At 42.3% G+C, this 24,051-nt stretch overlaps 1 protein-coding gene across 3 annotated transcripts in view; it reads right to left on the bottom strand.

Annotated features, from left to right (window-relative positions):
• runx3 (RUNX family transcription factor 3) overlaps positions 1-24,051 on the bottom strand; it is a 49,036-nt gene that overhangs the window by 20,768 nt on the left and 4,217 nt on the right. For 2 of the 3 annotated variants that reach the window (XM_035955105.2, XM_023285302.3), the window contains exons 3-5: positions 7,743-7,984; positions 6,926-7,082; positions 5,394-5,498 (exon numbers count right to left, since the gene is read on the bottom strand). In XM_035955105.2, the coding sequence (XP_035810998.1) occupies positions 5,394-5,498; positions 6,926-7,082; positions 7,743-7,984 (504 nt within the window). Of the gene's footprint in view, positions 1-5,393; positions 5,499-6,925; positions 7,083-7,742; positions 7,985-17,786; positions 17,842-24,051 lie in introns of those variants that run through there. The other variant, XM_035955104.2, reaches the window with a different exon arrangement.

The raw sequence follows: 24,051 nt of genomic DNA on the forward strand, positions 1-24,051 counted from the left end.
AGAGGAGAAAAGTGCCAGTAATAGACTAAAGACTACATTTTCTTTGTTTATGTCACAGTTTAGTCGGGGTATTTAGACTAATTAGCTCTGCTTTCACAGGAAAGCCAAAGTACAAAAGCTGAAGCAGGATTACCAACAGCTGTGTGTGATTGTGTGTGTGTGTGTGTGTGTGTGTGTGTGTGTGTGTGTGTGTGTGTGTGTGTGTGTGTGTGTGTGTGTGTGTGTGTGTGTGTGTGTGTGTGTGTGTGTGTGTGTGTAGCCCTCAAAGGGAGTGGGCCTCAAAGTTTCTAGATGTGGTTAAGGTGGCAACAGTGGTCATAGAGCTTCCATCTCAGGCCTTTATTTACTCTCCCATGACAAAATGTAATCATATTACTGATGCTTTCATGTCTGTACTGTCATACTTTAATGGCTCTGACAGCAACACGCCTGCAGTCACTCATTCCTAACAGAAAAAGACATTATAAAATAATTAACAGTGACGGGAGGGTGGTTTTCTCTAATGCCAAGACATCCTGCAGGACTACTGGAGGATACTGTCCTCATCTGCCACCCGTCACAAGCCTCAGACCTTAAAATGTGGTGAATTATTTGTCACAACACGCAGGCTTTTCTCTGAAATCAGTCCAAAACTATTCATTATACGCCACTGCATTCCAGTGGATTTATCAGTTGGCCAATATTTGCTCTGCTTCTAATGACTGAGGCCAAGTATGACGCGTCTGGAGTGACCCCAGGGTGGAGGAACGCCACAGTCGGCGGCCTCAAGTCACTGCAGACGCCAGACACACTGTTGTTTCTTCGAAGAAGACATAAAATCTGCCCTTTAGCTCTACCCATCTGTCTGTAAGTGACATTCAGGCAGACAATCTTCACCACCATATTATAAATGAGTTGGTCATGAGTTTGGTTGTTGAGGCTAGCCACTATTTATCTGTGTATGTGTATGTGAAGGCCACTATGTCTTTAGGCTATACGTTTGGAAGCTATGGTGATCCATTAGTAGTCAGGAAAGCACCCAGCGTCACACATGCCACTGTTTCTCCTCTCCCCTGGCACTAATACACCTGTAGGCCTTTCTTTCAAAGACACCCATCTCCATTTCCAAACATCAAAGTTGCCTTTGAGAGAGCAATTCGCACTGAGGGTGAGCCTTTCATGTGATTTGTGGAGCATGGGCGTGGCCCTGGTGGGGCCTGACTTAAAGAGATGCACCTGGCAGGTGCATGAGCTGAGTACACGCAAATACATACGCAACAACATTTATGCTATCTTATTGTTTACTTTACAGAGAGACTGCAATATCACAGGAAAAATAACACAGCAAATGTCATTGTTTGTCTCTTTGCATACTTTGTACAGTCTGTGTGCCAAATGCAAATAGAATCAACCCGCCAACTCCAACATTCGCCCCCGCTGCCCCGACTCTCTCCCCACGCCCGCCATTCTGCTCCTGAAGCTGTGTGAACACACCCAGCCGAGTAAATAGAGGCAACAAAACACGACAATACTTGTGTGATTTTGGTGGATATGAGGGCCCATGGGTGGGAAAGTGTGTCAGCACTCCCTGAATGTATGCAGGTATTGCATGTACACTGTATAATTATGTTAGCGGTTAGGATGTATTCATGTGTATCATTTTCAAGTATCATCAGACAAATTGCCACGGTGACCTCATTGAAGTAGAACAGGTTCCGACATCCTCAGCATTTGGCAAACGACTCTCTCTTCTCTGCTACTTTTCTTATCAGCACATGAACAACAAGGCTATAAAGGGTTTGGTTTTCAGAAAAAAAAAAAGCTAAATTATTTGGGAATTTTTCATCTCAAATATGGGTTCTGATATTTTGCTTTCTCACTGACCAATCAAATTCTGCTGAAATGTAGTTTCTTCGTTGGAACTGTTCACTAATTCCACTAGTAGTGACTCTGAGTTACACACACTGACTTAAACTATAAGCATAGATTTTCACACACAGATAACAACCACAAATCTTCCCTTCCTTTTTCACCCTAATTTTGAAGCCATTCATGCACATTTTTTTTTTTACATATTCTTTTTATAATCTTCAACTCTTTTCTGCATATGTGTAAATTATATGTTTGTACTAATCGTGAAATTGTTATATTTAGATCTCCACACATTCAAATACTTTCATACTAATTATTTTTTTAGACTTAAGAATAGTGACACACACACTACCAAGCTGTGAAGAATTTCTGGCCATCATTTTATACGCTAAAAATGTTTGCGACTCTGTTTTGATCACTGGCTGACCCACAATAACATCTTCCAAGAGATACAAAAATACAAACGGCCTTTCCCCTGTGGTTGAATACGCAGAAGCCGATGTGAGGGATCGAGAATTACAATGAAAATATAGTCGAGGTATAAATTGGTGAGAATAACCCCGTGCAATTGTATGAGCTGTTGTTTGGAGGCATCTGACAGCAGCGAAAAAACAAGGAGGGACTTGACACTTCAGTCATCTGTTATTCACTTTTTTTTTTTGCTTTTCTCTCTTCTTCAAGCTCAGCATGCCCTCTCTTGTTGTCGGATGGTATTCTTATAAAAGCTGCTTCACAGACAGAAGTGCAGGGAGAAAATCCATCAGAAGTTGTGCTTCCAGTTTGGGCTCAGCAGAAGTTTGATAATAAAGTATGACAGATAGATCAGAGGTGGGGGGGGAAGGGTACGATGACGAATGCCGGATGTGTGATGAGGAAATCAGCAGCAAGGGAGACAAAAATACTTAACTGAATATACTTTCTGTTCAGGAACAGAAAACTGCCTGGGCATGAGGAAATATATTAGTATACACAACTGTGCAGTAAATGTCTGTTTTACTGCTGAAGCATTTTCACCAGGCATGGAGTTCTTTGTTACACTGCCGTAGGCAAACCACCGCTGCAGTCCTGTCCATCAGGTTCTCTCGACTGGATCAGTAAACATTAATAAAAACCTCCTCCCCCTCGGTGCCATCTCCTACCGTGGCTCGGCTAGCAGCCATGCAAATGCAGGCCCTGCACAAACAGCCTGTAAAGCCCCGTGCAGGCCGACCCCGCAGCCTGCCAGTCTGCAGACAGGTGAGCACAACGCCGGCCAATTGTGGCTTTGGGCTGTCTGCACCCAAACGCAGAGGCCGCACTGTGTGGCATTGTTGATGAAAAATAGAAACGCAGGATCAAAGTGGCATTGGAACATTTAACTATCTCGGAGGATGACATTTGTAATGAAAAAATGCTGTTAGTTTTCTATGTTGGCAATAGTGCCTCTCTGCATTGGCTCAAAACGTCATGCAGCTGATATAATGTGGTGCCTTGTGGTTAGAGAAGAATCTGATTATTTTTATGGTCCTAATAATGTTTGAATGGTAGTGTGTGTTCTTGCTCTTTGACTGTGCTGGGACATGACTGATATTATGCTCTCAGACTGTGCTTCTTGTTTATATTTGAGAGATCTTTCATGTCATCTCGTGTGATTTCTATTTTGAGGCTACGAGCTCTTCAGTATACTAAACCCAATTTAAAAGTCATCTCAGCTTCAAATCTGACAACTCACTCAAACCAGTATAAGTAACAATAGAAATACGCTGCATTTCAAAATGTTTCTTTTATGAGCTGGTTGATGCTGAAACTATTTTCTCTGCATTTTAACTGGATATATTATTCTAATTCACATTTTAACATTTCCACTAATCTAACAATCTCTGCTTCCATCTGTTTCCAGGAGTTTAAACTGAATGAGGTTCTGCTTTGTACATATTGAAATCATATTCAGATGTATTGAAAAAAAAAAAGTCAGCCTTTGCAGAGGTTTATTTTCTGTCATTCTGTGAATTCCCTCTCAGCACCGTGTAACAGAGTTTAATGGAGCCCTAAATTCCTCCTGCCCTATATTAAACAGTGTCACTTTATAGCACCCAGCGCCAGTGTAAAAGTAGCACGGCCTCTCTGACGCCTCAGCTGGAGCCGTAACATGTTGACAGACAGACAGGAGACAACCTTAACGTACACAGTTATTTCAAGCCGAGACACTTGCAGATGCACATGAGAATGCATTTATGCACAGACACACAGCTTTTTCTTTTTCTTCAAACAAAAGACCGTCAAATTGAAACCATCCACACACACACATATACACAGGGTTTATTATTATCTAGTCCCACCCTCCTTTGCACTCACTGTTCTCTTTTATACCTCTGCAAATAGCATCCAGCTTGGCAGGTGGGTGTGATGCCCTTTCTGCCGGTGCCCCTCGGCTCCCTGTGCCAGCAATACTCCCCCCCCCACTCTCATGTGGCACTTGCTACCACTCTCCATGTCCCTTCTGTGGTCTGTTTTGACTGTGCTAAATCCCCCCCTGTCACAGAAATCCACGTCCACAGACATGAGCACGAGCCACAGCTCTAAAACCCTCTCTAAAACCCTACACTCTAGAGCCATTACAAGCACGATCCCACCATAGAAATGATCATGAAATCCTACCATCACGTCTATCCCACCTTGAGCTCAAGAGAAATTTATGCACACACACACACACACACGCAGCTCTCAGCAACTGACTCATCTGAGTAAGACCGCTCTCCCCCATCCCTCATACCAGCAGCATTAAACCACATGTGAATGTAGCTGCGGCTGAACGATGGCGCTAACAGCTTTAGCACGCCGGGCCTGCCTGCCAGGGCTAACAGTGGCCGGAGTCTGCCCTGTGTTAAATCAACGAGCCACTTATGTGGTCGGGCAGGTACGACCCCTCTGACCAGCGCTGAGAAGAGGTAGGGGTGAGGAGGAGGTGGAGGAGGAGGAGGAGGAGGAGGAGGAGGAGGGTTCCACTGAGCTGAGCCACCTGCGGCTTGGAGACTCACTCAGCTCCTCTTAGTGGTCTCGGGTTATGCCTTAATATGCTTTACAGTTTCCTCTGACTGGGCCTTTCCCTGTGCCCCTGCTGCACACACACAACACAACACACAACACAACACACACATACTCTTCTATTCTAGTGAGGACAATATACTGCACTGCATTCATTCTGTAGAGGTTTACCATAACCACTGTGTGCCTAACCCAAACTTAAGTCAGATCCTAACCCCAAAAACCAAGTTTTAACCCCTGAATAAGTGGGGGTTTGCACATGTGTACACACATGCACACATACTATGAGATTTGCTCTGGGTTAGATTTTCATATGTGACCTGCATATGACTCATGCAGTCCTTTTAGCATGTAGAGATCCTGACACCCACACTGCACAGGAATAGCTGCTCTAACTGGGTGGCTCTGCAGCGCATCACACCACAGTGCACTAGAGCAACAACAATAGGAGGGTTGGTGGCTCTGTCAGTGTGTGTGGGTGTGAGAGAGTCAGTGTGCGTCTGTTTGTGTGCACTCACTGCGTGGCTCCCGTGGTCCATCCACGGTGACTTTGATGGCGCGGTGGTAGGTGGCCACTTGTGGGGGTCCGGTGAACACAGTGATGGTGAGAGTGAAGCTCTTCCCTGCAGCACAGCAACATGTCCATGCGATTTATGAGACGCATTTCCTTTTAGAATTATCTATAAACCATTTTTTTCTTCTTGTTTGCAACAATACACTGCTTGTTCAACTTCAAGTCATCACAGGCCTGCCGCAGCCTTTGAATTAAAATTGGAAGAAGAAAAAAAAGCCAAGGGCCAGTTCTTTTGACGGCCTGGCTGCGGGTATGATTTAGATTATTGAGAGAATGTCTTCCAGATTGTCTCAAAGAGCTTACAGCAATAGTTTATTGTTCAACAAGGCAGGATCTTGCTCCCATCTGCATCAAAGTCCGTGCGGGGGGAGGAAGGCTGCGCCATACAGCGGGTCCGGTGTGCGTCCCGGCTCTGAGAAAGGCATCTCTTGTTAAAAAGAAACTGCGTAGGAGGATAAAGGAAAGGGGAAAAAAACGAATCCTCGGGTGGGGTAATTAACCTCAGATATGAAAGGTATGGGCTACTTTTTTAAATTCGGTTTGGAGAGCATTTTTTTCCAGTCATTCAAACCACATAGTGATGGGTAATAAAAAAGGAGAATCCGAATAATGCCTCCACCACTGGAAGATTTTTTTTTGTGAGCAATCAAGTTTTTTGTAAATTTTAATTTTATTTAGCTGGAGATTTATGAATGAACACTGAAATGGTTTGATTTACTCAATATAAATATTGCTCAGCAAACTTCTGGCTTCAACCACAACATCCTGCAAACAGGCCTGTTGGTGTTGTGGATTTTTCTACATCAATTAACCCACGATTAAAAAAAAAAAAAAAAAATATATATATATATATATATATATGTATATATATATATATATATATATATATATATATATATATATATCAAAGAAGGAGGTGTCCTGATTGGTGGCGAGGATTATTTGACAAATCTCCTGGGACATGGACTGTGAGGTGGTTTTTCATCCGACTTACCCCACGTGGATAATTATTTGTATTCCCGTGGATTAAGAAAATTACACAGTCACATTTCAACGGTGCGCTGTGACGCAGGCCAGATGTTTCGGAGGACACCCGTGGACGTCAGCTGTGGCCACTGGTTGTTACCGCATCTAAACGGTTCCACACTTTAACATTTAACAAAAATACCCCCAAAGCTGACAGAGAATTATTTAAAAGCTATAATTTAAGGAGCATCGTATATCAGGGTTTTAATATTTTGTAACATTCTCTCAAAAATAATAACATGCTGTCATCTGTCAGTTGCTGTTCCAATTAGAGCCAGAAATATGATCCATTATTTACAGTGCGTTCCCAAACGTTGCAGCAAATGGCATCACAGGCAGTGCAGTTCTCTGATTGTTGGTGTCCAGGCCTCAGTGTGTGTGTGTGTGTGTGTGTGTGTGTGTGTGTGTGTGTGTGTGTGTGTCAGAGAGAGTTTCAGAGGTTGAGCTCACCTCGTCCGCTCCTGCCCACGAAGCGCAGGTCGTTGAAGCGGGCCACCTGGTTCTTCATGACGGCGGAGGCGTTCCTCAGCTCGGCCGAGTAGTTCTCATCGTTCCCGGCCATCACGGTGACCAGAGTCCCGTCGGGAACATCACCGAGAGCCACGACCTGCGCGCAGGAGAGAGCAGGGGCGGTCACTCTGGGTCACAAAAACCAAATGTACACAGTGCGCGCGTAAAAACCGCATCCGGCTGTCATCATATTAAGCACCGATATCTTTACAATTTCACCACAATGTCAACAAAGGAAAGATTTCCCTAAAGTAGACATCCTCGCGATTGATATTAAAATAAAAACCATGTGAAATGTGTATGACATGCATTTTATTGCCCACTTTGTTACTTTATTTATTTAGGATTAAAATAGTGCGTTAAAAATATTGCAGGTACAAGTATTCATTCAAATATTTTATAATACAAAAAAAATCTACTAATAAAAAAATTAGTTCAGCCTTGTTTTGTTTTTGTACTTTCAGGCCTGATATCTGCAATTATTCCTGATCCCTTATTGTTCCGGATGGCGCAGCTTAAAGCCAATTAAAGCAAAGCGTATTTTTACGTTTTCAATAATTTAATTTGCTGCACAAATGCAGAATCAAAAAGGCACAATTTGCGAAGCCGGCACTATAAATAAAGGCAATTGAATTACCTCATAAATTCCATCTAGTTGGTTTTAAATCGTTCTCTTTACTTCGTGTTTCCCACAGTGAGAGAGTCAGAGCGCATCATTAAAATGAAAATAGAATAAATGGAAAGCCATGTGTCTTGCCTTGAAAGCCACGGGGAGCGTCTTGTTGCACCTCCAGTGAGACGGCAGGACGGAGCAGAGGAAGTTGGGGCTGTCGGTCCGCACCAGCTCGCCGGCGTGGTCCGCCAGGACGTCCACCACGTTCCTGGTGTCCGGTCTAGACCTGAGGGGCCCCGGGGTGGCCATGGCCCCGTTGCCGTCTCCAATCTTACTGCAGGGGAAGGACGTGGAGGGCGGCGTGAACCGTCTGGTGGTGGGCGGCTCTACGGGAATATGCATCACAACAGCTTGGGTCAGTGCCACCTGACTGGGTCGTATCAGAAGAGCAGAAGTCTTTTGGAGCAGAAACTGTTATTTTCTCAGTTTTTTTTCTCCAGACGCCGCTGGTCTCAAAAGTCCACCGAGCGCAAAGGATGGAGGCGAGAGCGCACAGAGTGAAAGAAAACAGCCTCGCTGCCTTCACAGAATACAGTAAACGCTGATGACTGCGTTGCTAGATCGTCTGCACATGATGTGTCAGCTTGAGGAACATCGGGGTCGTTCTGTTTTTTCACTAACTTCAGCAAAAAGCGTACAAAACAAAAAGCTCTCCAAAGTCTCTGACTGCGCTGAACTTGTCTCGTATCTGCGCTCTTATCTGCGCACACTTGGTGCGTAACTTCAGCCGCGTGAAAACACTTTTATCAACACCGCAGAACTACTTGAGCTCTCACTTGCAAATCAGTGAATGAATCCTCTAAACAATCTACTGCCGATCAGTGACAATCTGTGGTCAGCAACCAGGTAATCCAGCCGCGATATAAAAAGTGACTCAATCCAGCTGACTGGCTTTATCGCCTAAACTTTAAAAAAAATCTTGACTAAATGGCGAAATTTTATCAGACGCCTCCTCAGATCTCACCAGAAAACCGCTTTCACCGCTGAAAAAAAAATCTCAACCCCGAATATCTACAGTAAACTGTAGTTAAAACACAGCACTGTCCTTTCTCGTGCGTAAAAGTTCTTGCAGCTTTATCCCGCTCGGGTCTTCCCACAGAAAACAGCGCGGTTGTGGAATAAGAGGAACGGTCCCGTCGCTCCACTTGAATCTCCTTTGAAAGTTATCCTTTTGCGCAAGAAGGAGCCGTGAGGCTGAACGGAGTGCAGAGTGCCGCGATATTATTTTACCCTAGTCATTTTAGTGTTTAGTGGTTGGGAGTGTGGAGATGATTTCCACCAATGAATCTGCTGGGTTGGGCTTTCATCAGACCAATCAAACTCTCCGTTGCTCCTTCTGCAATTCTGCGCTGGTGTCACACACGAGCTGAATTATTGATACATATCTGTGCTTTTCTCCCTGCTTTCGTGTTTTGTGTGCTATAGACATTAACGTGCTACATAGGGAAATTAGGAGACAGTATGAGTTAAACGTAATTTAGTGTAGAGCAGCTTAAAGATGAATTATTTGGACAGAAATTTAGATTTTTAAACGTGACCAACTATCTTTACGCACCGTTTGCGCCAAGAAGCAAGTACATAAATGTGTTAGGCATTAAATTTAATGGGCTTTAACGTGTAAGAATGAATCCTTGTGTTAAGCAAAACCTCTTCTAAGAAGCGATGATAAATTATTTGTCTCACAGTGCACTGGCTTAAATCATCTAATAAAGATAAAAGATCTGCTGCTTTTTTCTCCCACACTGCTTTATCACGCCACCGTTTCTGGTCTTATTTTTCATTGGAACAGATTATAATTTATCAGAAGAAGCACAGAGACTGCACAGTCTTGTGGTTTAAATCTCATTTATTCATTTCAAAAAGCTATATTATATCTGGCGTCTTCAATAAAATTTTCATAAAGGGAAATTACGGGTTTTAGACAGATCCGTATCACTTTAATTGACTGAACTGAATTAAATAACAGAATTAAAGCAAACAAGCAAATGTCTTCTTTTTTTTTTTTAACTCCACATCAAACGACACAGCAGACTAATCAGTGTTTGTGCCAGAGGCGGAATTCATTAGAAATGTTGGGGGTTACATCAAATGACGGCACACCCTGCACAGCCGCGTCATGCTGCTTTCTGACACTAGTTGGCGCATTTGGCTTTTCAATCGCCGTCAGCTCAGACGGTCTGAGGCAGACATTTCACATCTGCAGAGGAAAGGAAACTTTTATCTGTGCTCTGAGATAGTCGGAAATCTGAATTAAATTCCACTTTAGCCAGAGCAGTTAAACGAATTCCGTTTGTGAGGTCTTTTTTTATTATTGTTACTGGGAGACGCACAGGCTGCTTTTGTTCCTCGCATTTCCTTTTTTTTTTAAACCTGAGTCCCAATAATATTTATCATTGCTGAAAATTACAATTGTTAAGAAAGCACTTGCATTTATTCGTTCAATACCTGCACGTTAAAGCCATTTGATGACTTAGATGTATCATTTCAGCCTCTAATTACAGCATTTGCAGAATTAATTGCTTCACTGTTTTATGTCCTTTCCTGTAAATGGATGAGCAATTTCTCACACGTCGCTTTAAATAACCCACTTTACCTCGATGGATCTGCTAAGCACTGATGGAGTTTTATTATTGATTATAATATAATTTTGGACTCTTGTTTGGTGCAGAAATTAATTGAGACATTTCTGGCAGCTTTTGAAAAAAAAAATGGCACCAAAAACAACCTCTCAAAATCATTTCTAATTGACAATAAAATAAATGTCGAACAAGTCATTTGGATTTTCACTGCAGCGCGTTTTAGATCACTCGAGGATTTATTTGTAATAATAATATAATAACAGGCTGCGATTTTGTTTTCGTGCTGGCGCGGTTCTGCTGTGTGTGTGGCGCTTTTTAAGATGTTTACTCGCATGAGAATAAATTAAGTGCAGTTAAGTGGTGCGAGGAGTCATCGGAGTGGCTTCAGATTTTCCTTTAATTTCCACCGTTGCACTGATCAGAGTCAAAGGGAGGAAGAAGGATGCAGAGGGAGGGAAAGAAAGACAAAAAAATTAGACAATTCCTCATTTAAAGAGTCTAAATAATGCCTGAACATTAAATTTTATTTCGCAATGGCTGTTTATGTGGTCACAAACATCACTATGTCAGTGCAGCTAAACATTTAAGTAGAAAAACAGCTTATATAGTTTATACACAGTCTGTATCTAGACTGTCTGTTCAGAGGAAAAATTGATGAACAGTTATTCTAGAAATCAAGTCATTATGTAATTTCAGTTGTGTTTTATTTCTTTGTTATTTTATCAATGGATTTTTGGGTTCCAGAGAAATATTAAGCTGCTTGATCAACACTCAGGCACTCCTTGTTTGTGGTTTTTTGTTATTTTCATGATGTCGTTCGGAGTTGTGTTATGACTCATTGGATAACAGCATTTTAAAAAACAAAATCTCACTCTTGAACTCATAGAAATGACACCAAACATGAGAAAAAAATCATGATATTAGCACAAATCTTCCTTTATAGGAGTCCACGTGTGACATTTTGGGTGTTTTTGACGTGAAAATCCCCCCAAATCACAGAAGCTGGTTCTGATTGTGGTGTATAACAGCAGCAGCAGCTTAATCCTGACAACCCTAACTGCAAAAAAAAAAAAAAAAAAAAAAAAAAAAAAACATCATCTCTGATCAGATCACCTATCATGCAGCCTCTATTTCGAGTGCAGCCCGACTGGGACAATGACAATGCCGTGATATTTTAGTCTTCCTCCTGCCCCGGTTCATTATTAATATGTGACCACACGCCCCAGCTATACCCTGCCCAGCCGTAATGTGCGCTCCGGGCGCCTGTCACATTTAGACCTCCATGTCTCAACATGCAGTTTCTACAGTTTCAGCCGCACAAGCATTGAGGACAGAGCCCGCCGTGCCCCTGAACGATTTTTAATGATCCGAGTGGGTTGAGCCTGAAATCAAGACAGAACTCCTGGAGGACATGTGAAACCTCGGACCCACCTCAAAAAGGCCTCAGCATGTATGGGTCTTACCATTCGGGGATAAAAAGAAAGCGGAGCCTTCAGATATAAATCAAGAAATCACATCATTGTTTACTGATGGTTACTCTGCGAAAACTTGTGACTAAGAAGTTCCTATCGTCTGTGTGTTCCTGACCTGAATCGTAATGCAGGCTCGTAGCAAGAAAGGGTTCCCTGTGGTGTCAGAAAGCAGTTTGTTGGTTACAAAGACAGCATGAGTGCTTCTTCTAAAGCACCACAGTTCTAAAGAGGTCATTTACGATGCTTTGGAGAAATCTAAGTAAAAATCAAAAATGAGCTTTAACTAATCATAAGATTCCTTGGAGTCCTTACAAAGAAACGCATCTTCTGCTCTGTGTTTAAAAGCAAAGGAAACCCCACTTGCTTTGGGTTTCGAGCGTAATGAGTCAGATTGTAAAGACTAATATGAGTATGATGCCCATTAGCAGAGAAACCAGTGGAAGCCTTTGGGGTTTGTAAACGTATACCTGCCTCTAAATGCCACCCACACTGCTTTCAGTGCCACTTAAAAGTCACTTTGAAGACGGGGACAGTCTCAGATATGTGGAGATCCCTTTAAAGTTTTTCTTTTTTTTCTGAATATGATCTATTAGCCTGTGTAAACTCCCCGGCTATTTTCAGACATGCACACATAAGCCTTTGGATGGGTAGCTATTCATTTGGAAAAGGGGGCTATGGGGGCAATTAGAAATAGTTTGAGGTTCGGCGATGACATAAGACAAAGATTTCTATCTTTAGAGGAGCTGTGGCGGTCACACATTTCTGTACATTCACAAATTACAGGGCAAGCTTTGGCCCTCAACCCACCGAATGCATTCCTTCCGAAAAGTGTCTGCTCGAATTTCAGCCGGGGGTTTCTGCTCAGTGGAAATATGAGTGTTCTGAATGGACGACTCCTATGAAATGGAGTTTTATTCCTTTCGGATTAAATTAGCTCTACTTTGGGGCTTGGGGTATTTTTTTGTATGAATGATGAATTCTGTGGTGGCTGTGGAACGCCGGGCTTGTTTACCCTTCCCTCCTTTTTTCTTTCTGTTTTTTTTTCTTTTTTGAAATGTAGCTTGCAATGAAATGGACTTTCTGCTTGATATGACAAGAGTGTCTGTGATTAGACTTCCAAGCATGATGTAAGTCACCAATGCCATTTGTGCCAGTCCCCTCAAAGCCAAATCATATTCTAGCGTCGGAGTGTTTATATACACAAGTATATGGAGAAACTTTTAAACAACAGTGAGTGGGTACAGACTGTTTGGGTTTGGAGCTCTTGCTGCTCTGATGGCTGATTCTTTCTCAAATTTTGATTACATAATGTGTCAGCACATCACAATTGGCGGTCATTTTTGTCCATTTTGATGTTCAGACAAGAAAATCGGAAACACATTGAACAATTTTCAATCATATAAATTTGTATGTTACTTTTTCTCCACCAAGGCCGTCTGTGTTAGTTTTAATGATGACTGGAATGCATTTGTATACTTAAACTTTGTTTTAGCTCTTAATGACTCTAAAATTCTTTATTTTTAGTTTAATTTCTATAGTTTTCATCAGTCTTTTACTCTTTGTGGTGCACTCATATGACTGTCAGGCCCCATATCCAGATCCTTGAAGGCATTTAGAGTATATTTTATCCCAGAGATGATGAAGAGGATGGTGACATTTCCAAACCCAGCAGCTAATTACTATGTAAGTGTGATGAGCCGAGATGCGGCAGTCACCAGAGGAGACAATGAGCACATTCATGCATCTTTAATACACTGCTTAGATTTTATAAAAGGTGCAGAGCGGAGCCAAGGGCTTATTAAAGCCTTCTGAATCAATTGAACAACATAATGACTGTTGGGGGACGACTCCAACTGTGTTTTTATTTCTGTCTGCTGAATGTAAATGGGCTTCTTAAGAACTACATTCATTTTCAAACATACCAAGCATGTATTTGTCTGTCTCACAATTCATTCCATATTGAATGCATTATGAGTTTGTTAGTCTTTGATGTTCCTCAGTCCTCTAGAGCAATAAGGAAAAAACTAAGTACCTTTACTAAGGTACTGTGCTCAGTTAGAGTTTTAAAGAACCTTATGCCATGAACTTCACGTGTGAATTTATAGTTAAGAGAAAAATATTGTAGTTTTTGTGCCACTACATTCATTTGTCAGATATAGCTACTAGTTACAGTTTAAATTTGGATTTTGCATAAAATAAGTCTATAAAGTACAGTTCATAATTTTTAAGTCTTTGAATTCAGATGTCTTAATGTTAGTATTTCCACCAAAGTGACAGGTCTCCTCCACATTTTTTTTTAGATGGCTTTATTTCACTAAGTTTTTGAGGCCCAAAGAAATCAAATTCTGAAATATTTTGTGGTGGCCCAATAACAGAGTGGTTCGAGACTATGCCACGTGGGTACAGATGCTCTGAGCAGTGAGGTTCAACCATTTGCTGCATGCCATTCCACTACTCTCATTCCTCACATTTTATGTCTTTTTCCACTGTCACTATGAAACAAAGGCATAAAAATTCTCCTAAAATTAGCCTTTTCAAAATTAAAAATCAAAAATTATACAGCATTTCAAAAAGCACAGACAAAAAACTGTTTTTAAATACAAATTTGTATAGTAGAATGTAGATATTTATTCCTTTTTATACATCATCATCCTCAGATTAATTTTGTAACACTCTGGATAAATTAGTAGACTTAATTAAATGTATTTTAAGTAGTTTCATCCACCTCTCTCTTATAAAATCATATATATCTTATATTTAAGTATTTTAAAGAGCCCATATTATGCTCATTTATGTGTTCCTAATTTTATTGTTTGGGTCCACTAGAATATGTTTACATGGTTTAATGTTTAAAAAACACACTATTTTTCGTATTTTGTGCACGGCTACCGCACCTCTCCTCACATGCTGTCAGAAACGCTCAGTTTTAGCTCCTGTCCCTTTAAGGCCCTCTTCCTAAAAAGCCCAGTCTGCTCTAATTGGTCAGCTGGCCTAACAAATGCAAGGCTGCAGATCTCTGAGTATAGGGATGTAGCCCTAGCATATATAATGGCTGTAGTCAGGAAATAATAGCTGTTCATTCTTTGAGGGCTAAACTAGCCAAGAGTTAGGCATGGTGCAAAAGTGATATATAGTGATGTAATGAGGGAAGAAAAGCCTGGATTTCATGTTTCAGGCAGGTAAGGAGCAAAGTTTTCTGTGGGAGTAAATAACTCCCTTTGGTCTGGAATTTGGGCTACATGCACAAAAAAGTTATAGCACTATAAAGAAAATGGGAAAACCCCCAAATTATCATATAGGAGCTTTAAAGTGACACTATGGAATTTAGAAATAAGACAATGGTCCTATTTCAAATGACAATTTGCATTCACCATCAACACAGCAGAGCATTTGTCAGTTAGGGTGTGTGTCCATACAGTGTATTTCTGTGGCAGGGCACTTCATCAAACAAACAGATCCACATGGTAGCAGGGCTTGGTGTCTAGGAGAACATATCACCTCTCTAACCGCTGTTGTATGATAGACGAGCGTCGCACGTTGTCATGATAATTTCTGTCTGAGTCATCACACAGCTCAGGAGAGACAACCACGACCAGAACAAGTTTCTCCTCCATTTTCGTGGTTACCAGGGTTACAGCTCCTACCTATATGATTGAAGTGGAGCAACAGTGATGGCAGCGATTTTCCACTCAACCGCTCAGAGCACATTGAAAAAAAAAAACTGAGTGCAGGTGTCTGGAGTCTCACCCAATTGGGAACAATTTTTTAAAAAAAATGTTTTTTTAATTTTACACAGCCTTATTTGTCTGGTCTTTTCCTGAGATCATGGTGGCTAATCATAGTTAAAGTACATACAGTCACTTTGGGGAATTTTTTTTGACTCTTCTCACTTACACTAGGCTTTATCTTTTCGTGTTATCATATGGTGTAATCAAGCTGCACAAAGGCCACTGTTCAGATGTTGCATAGACTTACGTTTGTGCTTTTACTTAAGTGGGATAATAAATGCAGGACTTTTGCATGTCTTGGAGTATTTTCAGATTGTGGTATTGGTGCTTTTAAGGATCTGAATACTTCTTTCGCCGCTGTTCTGGGGGGGCGGCTGCAGATCAAATTGTATGACTGTAAGACCAAACATACCTCTGTTTTAAAAACCCCTCTCCACCCTGTTCGCAGCAGAGGTCATGACAGGCACAGTAAATACAACGAAGGGTTCACTGTGATCGAGGGGTTGAATGTGGTCAAGCCCCCTCCCTGTCCTTTCAGTGGCACTTCAATGGCACACCCCACACCCAAGGCAGGCGGGGGGGAAACTCGCCGTAAACCTCTGTGTCACGGTTGCTCCGCCCTCACATCATCCGTCGGGTACACTCACCCAACGATGACAGTCAGCAGCCTGTGATGTGGTTTGCAAGCCTGTTTATTCTTTGGAAACCCACTAAAAGTAGCATTGGATGGTAAGCTCAGCAAAAGGCCCCAGTGCTATTATAGGAGCACTTTGGGTTGAGTTTTGATCTGGTGGGTTTGTAAATAGGGCCCTGCCTTGCTGCGGGGCACCACTTTTGGGCTATATTGTTTAGCATGACCTGAAGGAAACTTTTTGATATTCAGGGTGATTTGTAACCTGGAACAAAACGTAAAGTCCAAAAGTGATATAACTTGTGGCATTTAGGCTTGTATACCCAATGAGGACATCAGTGTATGCCGTTCATAATGTTGATGTTGATGGACAAAGGCCTACAAAATGTACCCAGCTCCCCTTTTCTTCATTTATACTGAAAGGACAGATTGTCTTTTTTTCTTCCTTTATTTACCCCTGAAAGTCAGTATAACTTTTAAATCTAAATGAGTCCCATAAATACGTCAACTCTCCCATTTTTTTCAGTTGTGGTTTTTAGTGTGAGCTATAATCATTTCTCATCTTTCTTTGTCTCTGTGTCTCTGTCTGTTTGTGTGTAACGACGCACACACAACTCCACAGACACACACAGAAACGCACAGTGTTTCTCCTTTTCTGGCAAGAGCTTCTGATGCAAGGACGGCAATCTGTAATCTGTAGTAATTGCATGTTGCAGAAAAACATTTTTCCGCTGTGGTAATCGCTGCAATATGTGCAGTTGCGTTGCCAAAGTGACAGCACCCCCACCCCCTACAGACACACACATAACCAAACACACACTCACACACACACAGACTATCCTGACTCACTCTGACTTTGCCAAATGTGCCCTGCTGAAATAGTGTGGACTGCTCCTGAGGATGGCTAGGAGGCAGACAGAAGGAGAAAACGCCATATTGTGACAATTTTTGCGACTGGTAAGCAAACGCACACGCATTGAAACGCACACCTGTGGTGCTGCCATGCTGCATTCACCTTCTCCAAAAAAATGTACAGTTCATGCCACTGACAGTTTAACTGCCATGCAGCCCTGCTGCCAGAGCCCAGCTGCCAGACACACATCAGCAGACGAATCTCTCACAGGAGCCACATCAAATCACTCTCCCTTCTCCTTTTTAACGGCTATCGCACGAGCAGGTGATGATATTAACCTGAGTCTCATTCTAATCCCTTAATATCACTTGTAAAGCCATCTTGGAGAATTGAGTCACTTGTCAGAGTTCCTCCTGATTAGTGGAAGTTGCAGCCACATTAAATGTAGGGAGTGTAGTGATCTGAGAGTGGTCTGTGGCTGAACCATTGATGCATATTTATCAAACCGTCTGCTACCATTTCATCACTCTCACACCAGCGAATACTCAACTCTGGTGGACTGCGGCGTGGGTTTATGAGGTCATCGCCACCGTGAGACTGAGGGCAAACTGCGTGTCGAAGAAGACAGCGCTTCTCACCGCCTCAGCAGATAATCTCTCTCTCTCTCTCTCTGTGGCAACGCCGCACATTTATGATATCATTACCCACTGCGTCATCAGCCCTTTGCCCAGCAGAGCCCCAAAATATGTCAGCCCAGTTGGGCTGTGTAACCACACACACCTACTAGAAGGACAAGTAATACTCAGAGACATTTATAGATACACAGCACAGACACCAAGATTGCAACCAGACTGTGTGTGCAAACCTTTTCCTCTCTGGGCTGCTACTCTGACTGCTGAAGCCATCCAACCTCCCAGCAGTTGAACTTCCCTGTGTCTCTAATGGAGTCTCTCTGTCAGATCAAACAGCTCCCACTGACGAGGAGAGGAGACAGATCGCAGTGCTGGAAGCCGTTCAGTCTGACAGCCCAAACACGTTTGACTGGCAACGCAGCCTGTGCCGACTCTTCCATCGCTAGAGATCCCACACAAATATAGCAGCGCCACCAGAGAGGGGAAGAGGGGGTGAAGAGCTGGGAGGGGGTAAAAGAGCCCGAGCTTGTCAGCTCAGAAACTAAATTGTGAGGCGTCCCTTTCACACAAAGGCAAAGCCCCATAGCTCAGTCTTTTCTTAAAATGAAATCGCATGTGAGCCGAATATTAGGAAGTGCGCATGGCTTCCAGCAACCACCAAGCCATTATAGCAGAGCCTGTAAACCACATTTTCACCAGCAGACAATGCCTCTTTGTGCGTGTTGTGTGGCTGTCCCCACTCGATGGAACCCGAAAATAAGCCCTATGTGTTTAAATACTGTGGAGATTAGCATTAGGAGAAGAAAACTGATGGAGAGGAAGTGTCACTTTTGAAGTCAGGTTAATCAGTGGCAGCAATGTCAGGAGGGACAAGCAGGACAGTCTGCCCTCATTTAGCCCCATGGCGAGGCAGAGCTTTGATGTGGTTGCACATGGAATGCTGTTGTTCATTCCTCTCTGCAACAAAAGCCACATGTTTTTACTTTTTGAGACTAGGTCCCATTTACTTTGAACTGTGAAACTAACATGGTGAGGTATGTAACGTATGACATGAATGACATGAATGCTAAGCAGCAAAGTACAAGTCGGAGAGGACTCTGCCAGCAAGGCACTGGGCCAAATGGATTGTTCTGAGCTGCACTGTGTATTCAAATGGTTTTAAGCAGCAAAGTTCCTTCTTCATTACAGCTTTCTGTGCATGTATGACACTGCCGCACACACACATTCAAGCATAGAGTCCCAGGGACACACACAAATACACTCCATGGACACGTCTCTAACTTTGCAACCATTGTCATCAGTGTTTGTGCCTTTCCTTTCATCGCTGTTAAGGCTCTCTTTCAATGGGGTCATTCCAGGTTCTGTCACACTCATTCAAGTGCAAATGCACTTCAAAGAGCCCCCAAATATTGAATTTGCATTTATTTCCCTCTTCAGAGGGTCAGCCTCCCGAGCACCATCTGACTCACTGCAGAATCCATCCAGATTTGAGCAGGAACCCGGCGCTGGTTTCCTGACAAGTGTCCGTGCCACTTTCCTCTGCAGACGTGAGACAACTCTTGGAAAGTACTCGACTGGCCCTCTGGGCTTTTCAGCGTAAGGAAACAAGGGTGTGGTGGCTCTCAGCCTGCAAGCCAAGGCGCTCTGGAAAGCACTTAAACACATAATATTGTCATCCCTCATAAATCTAGTGTTTTGCACAGTAAGTGATTATTGTCAATCATTCCAATTGATAACAAATTAAATTAAAAGGAAATTAATCATCTGCAAATGTCACTCAGGCTCTCTGCAGTGGCTGCAGAAGGTCTCTGGATTGCATGCAACGCGGTGTCTGTGTTGTTTTTGGGCTTGATTCCCAGTTCTAGATTAAGAAAACCTAATTGGAGGCTAAAACTTATTTTCAATGGAGTCCCTCCATTTAAATCACTGCTGCAGTCAAGGACTTGGCTTAATTGGAGTCCGGGAAACCACCCGTGTGTCCGAAGTGACTGAATGTTTCCTCTCATCATCTCCATCGCTAATCAGCAGTGGCGTTGCCCATGTACAGTTAGCACCCTGGCCACGTGGAGCTCACATTGTAAGGCAGGACTTTCCTTTCTTTGACTCAGAGCCTGAGGCGTCCATTGAGGCTTTGCTGTAACTGCACTCTAATCCCCTGATTGCTGTGTTTAGTCCAGGCATGTCGCTGCTCCACGTCAAGGCGGCCACAGCTAACGACGAGCTAATGACACAACGATGACAAGGAGCGTTTGTAAACCCAATCAGTAGCCTCGAGTCTGGCTGCCTGGTGATTAGGTTAATCAAACTCTATACTGACTGAATGACTGGCTCGCTGTCTGCCTCTTATGTCATCACGCTGATTAAAGGGGAAACGTTGTGCTCAAGTCCATCAGACTCTCCTGACACCATCGTCTATCTGCCAGGTTGGCAGTGTTAGCACATCGAACTGTCATACATAAAGTGGAGAGCAGAAGGGCTCCCGGTGTATTTCAGGTCAAATGTATTTTGCTCATTTAGAATGTGTGTAGATATTATCGAGCAAGGATTGCAACAACAAAAAGTCAAGCTTCTCAGAGAAATGGATGTTCCTTTAACATGCAAAGGTTTGTGAGTCCCTGTCTGGGTCACACTTGTGGACAGTGAAGGTCAACGAGGTTGTATTTCACAGTTGGAGCTCACTGGGTAGAGACTTGCAGTCCCGTTGGTACAGGAGTAACCACAGTACACAGCCATCAGTTAAATATTTTTTTAAGACACAATATCAAGAAAGATGATATTTTTCAGAGAAGTCTTCTGCTGTTTAGTCACCATGTGGGTAATTCTGCTGGACTAAGGCACTGGGAGACCATATGTTAGCCCTGACCAGCTATTATGGTGAGGTCAGACAGCATTTAGAGGGGGAAAACGTCACGGTCATCATGTTGACATGCACTGCTACTCTCTGACTCAGCACGGGGAAAACTCAGGCGGCTGATTTCTTGTGTGCGTATGCAGTCTATACATGCCAGTAGCAGTTTGCGTGCGTGTGCCATAAAGTTCCCTGTACATTTGTGTTCGAGACGGCTGAAACCGTGAGAACAGCATTCGCAGTAGACGGAGTGACCTCACTGCAGACAGACTATGGAGAAGAAATGGAGGGGCCACTTCTGCTGCACAGCTGAGGGGGAATCCCTGGCATGGTGTTTCCTACCGAGTCCATACAGAAGTGAGCAGCTGCAGAGAAAGTACGAGCGCTCTGAAGTTTACTTTAGGGCAAAACCTGCTGCAGTGCAGGAATAATGGAACATTTTGTAAATTTTGCGTGACGGTTTATGATGTAAAACAGACCGACACAGAATGCACGTTTGGAAATATGGGCAACATTTGAGGAGGAAGTAGATTCAAATTTCTATTTCGTTATTTTAAAAAGTGGTTTAACATTTAACATTTTGGTTAATACTTGCGGCGTTAAATGTGAGACTGTTTCTTATCCAAATACCGGGACTTTCTGTGAGCTTGTTATCTTTGTGTGATTAAAAAGACACTGCATCTGGACACGGAATAGTCCCATGAGAGCTGTCATTTTTACTCTTCAGTTTTTGTATGTATTAAACAAATGGGGCAGGACATATTAACTCATTGTTTAGGATTAGGGGGAGATCGATAGAGCTTTTTCAGCACTGATTTTTAGTTCACAAGGATAACCGATGTACATTTGGAGTAAAACTGGCAATCTTGGTGTTAAATTTAAAAGTAACACAATTTACAACACAAAACTGTGTTGAAATGCCTTTGTTTATTCTTATTTTACATGATTCATTAAAAAAGAACTTTTTTACATTTATGTCTCAGTACTAAAAGACTCTTAGTAATGACATGTAACCAAATAGTACTGTAGGTAGGATGTTGCTTGTGACTAAAGCATGATGACTAACCAGCTAAACTAGAGCAATTTTGAATTAATTCGTTTTTTTAAGAAATTATTTTTAAAAGATAACAATACAGATAAAGAATGGAAACATGCTGGATATTGAATCTGATTATTGGGCAAGTCGGTCAACCTTTAGAGACCATCAGAGGAAGATTTGTCAACTTTTTCCTCTTGTTTCCAGTCTTTATTCTAAGCTACGTTTGGTAACAGGCTGGTGTTTCCAATTTAGCTGCAGATACCATATAAGAATCAGCACTAGTCTTCCCAACTACCTCTCAGCAAGAAAGCAAATAGGCTTATTTTCCACAAAATCTAATTAATTCTTCAATGATCCTTTGGTCATAACACAAATAATAATGACAAATACTCAGATTTTCATCCCCCTCTCTGCAGTGCTGAAGAGAAAAGCACAATTAGGTGGCCCATTACTGATGCCGTCTGTTACACTGTAAGTTATTTGTTCCCCCCAATGAGTAGTCCAAGAGAAAAGTAAAATCCCATTTTTGAAATGCTGTCTCCACAAAAATCAATTCCCTGTGGTTAAAATGATGTTTGAGGGGAGGGAAGAAGCAACCCAAAAACATGTTTTATTGCTGCAGCGACAATTAGCTGTATGTAAACAAGTTGAGAAAAAAAAATTCTGGGAAAATAGCGAATCAGAAAACATTTCATAGCCTGCAGCATCTCACATCCTATCATTATCTGCATTTTTCCTCCACCGTAATTAAGTTTTTTCTTTATTGCTTATGGGAAGAAGGGTAGGCTATAAGGATGTTTTGAGCATGATTAAAGTTGCTCGCATTTAAGTGAAGATTCAGTCTGGAGGAAGGACTTTTGTCTGAGAAAAACATTCCTTTTAATCCTTTGATGGTGACAGACTGAGTTCCCCTGGGCCTTAGATCTTTGCTGAACTTTCACACATGATAATGTAAAACCCTCCGTTCCTCCTGTCGTCCGTCTCGTTTAAAAAAAGAAGTTAGTGTGTGCTGATATGTTTCTGCACATGTGGGATCTCCATAAGTTTGAGTCATTTTATGTGCTGCCGACCAGACCCATGCCCGCCCATTAAAGTAATTTGTGGGTTAGAATGCAACTGTAATGTTAAAAACAAAAGTGCACAGCAATCGACGTTGTGCTTAGTCACAGGCAGTTTTTCCTTTTCCTCCTCCTTACTGCGGCAGAAAGGATGTTGTTGACAACATCTGGTTGACGGTACAGGGAGGGGTCTAAACAATAAGTCTTCTTCATCTGAGTCAAGCTCAGGTCACAGCTCTCTAATTGTAGTTACTGAAAACAAACTAAACCTGAGATGAAACAAACGCTTATTTCAGGTCTTACTTGGAATTGTTTACGTTATTCCCGGCTTTGCAGACAATTGCAAACAAATTCCATACACCAGAATAATTTGCTACGTAAATTTAGGTTAATAATATATAAATTAGCTTACAAGAACACTCCTGTTTTTTCTACAATCCCAGCCTCACCATGTAATAAGCTGTGGGGCCAGCCTGTGGTTTAGGGCGTAGGTTTAAAACAAAATTAAGAATCAGAAAATTGCGAGAAAGGCTTTTCCTTAATTTAGTCGTCCGCCGTGCAGGACGAATGAGATCATGAAGAGTCTAATAACAGTGATGTGGATTTAATCATTTTAAGGGTTTATATGAAATATTATCAGCTCGTAAGGGAAGCAAATTAACCATAAAGAAGTGACTCATAGAGATTGAATAGCCTCATCCGGAATGGGCATTACTTTTTAGAAATCAAGATCAAGAATTTTATATTTTGATCATTTCCACCTCGTTATCCAATTATACAAGCGTTTTCGAAGTCTGCATATTTTCCTCCCGACATATAGTTTGTTCCAGTTAAAGAAGCTGGTCTAGACATTATAAATTCCTCTGACATCACTTGCATCCTATCAGGACATTTTTCTGTCCCTTGTACCCATTATTTTTGACCGCCGCTCTTTAATTATCATGTAAGACTATAGTACATATTCAGTCCTCTTTGTGTTTCATCTGAGAGTAACCTCAGATTGAATGCGTTCAGCATACATGTGCTGAGTTCAGGGCTCTCACAGCTGCCAGGCGCAATCAGATCACAGAGTTTAACATGCAGACTAACTCTGGGTGAACTGTGTTCAGGGGGCCGAGACGCCGAGCTGCAGTATTCTTCCTGCCTTCTTGGCCCGACACCAGCCTCGGATCACATCCACCCCTCACTGGATGCTGCTTTGGCGTCGACACACCTACATTTAATTTTCAGTGGAATTACAAAAACATGCCCCCCCGCTGGAATGTTTATTGAAAGAAGTTGCTCAACCTTTTTTAACCGGAGAAACCTTTACAACACAAATCTATATTATCAGATTGGCTGCAGAGAAACCTGGCCCCTGTGGTTTCTTGCCAACCACCAGAAAATTGTATTTACTACTACACTTAGCACAACTTTAACCTTGACCGAAGCAGGGGCCGAGCATCGGTGTTTTGAGCCAAAAGTGTGCAAGGGCGGAGGCAGGTTTAGGATTAGTCGACCACATAATCAGCTCGCCCCTTCGCAAACTCTACCTGGAAGCCATCTTACTGGCA

Source organism: Amphiprion ocellaris, chromosome 20, assembly GCF_022539595.1.
Source record: "Amphiprion ocellaris isolate individual 3 ecotype Okinawa chromosome 20, ASM2253959v1, whole genome shotgun sequence".
NCBI lineage: Eukaryota > Metazoa > Chordata > Actinopteri > Pomacentridae > Amphiprion > Amphiprion ocellaris.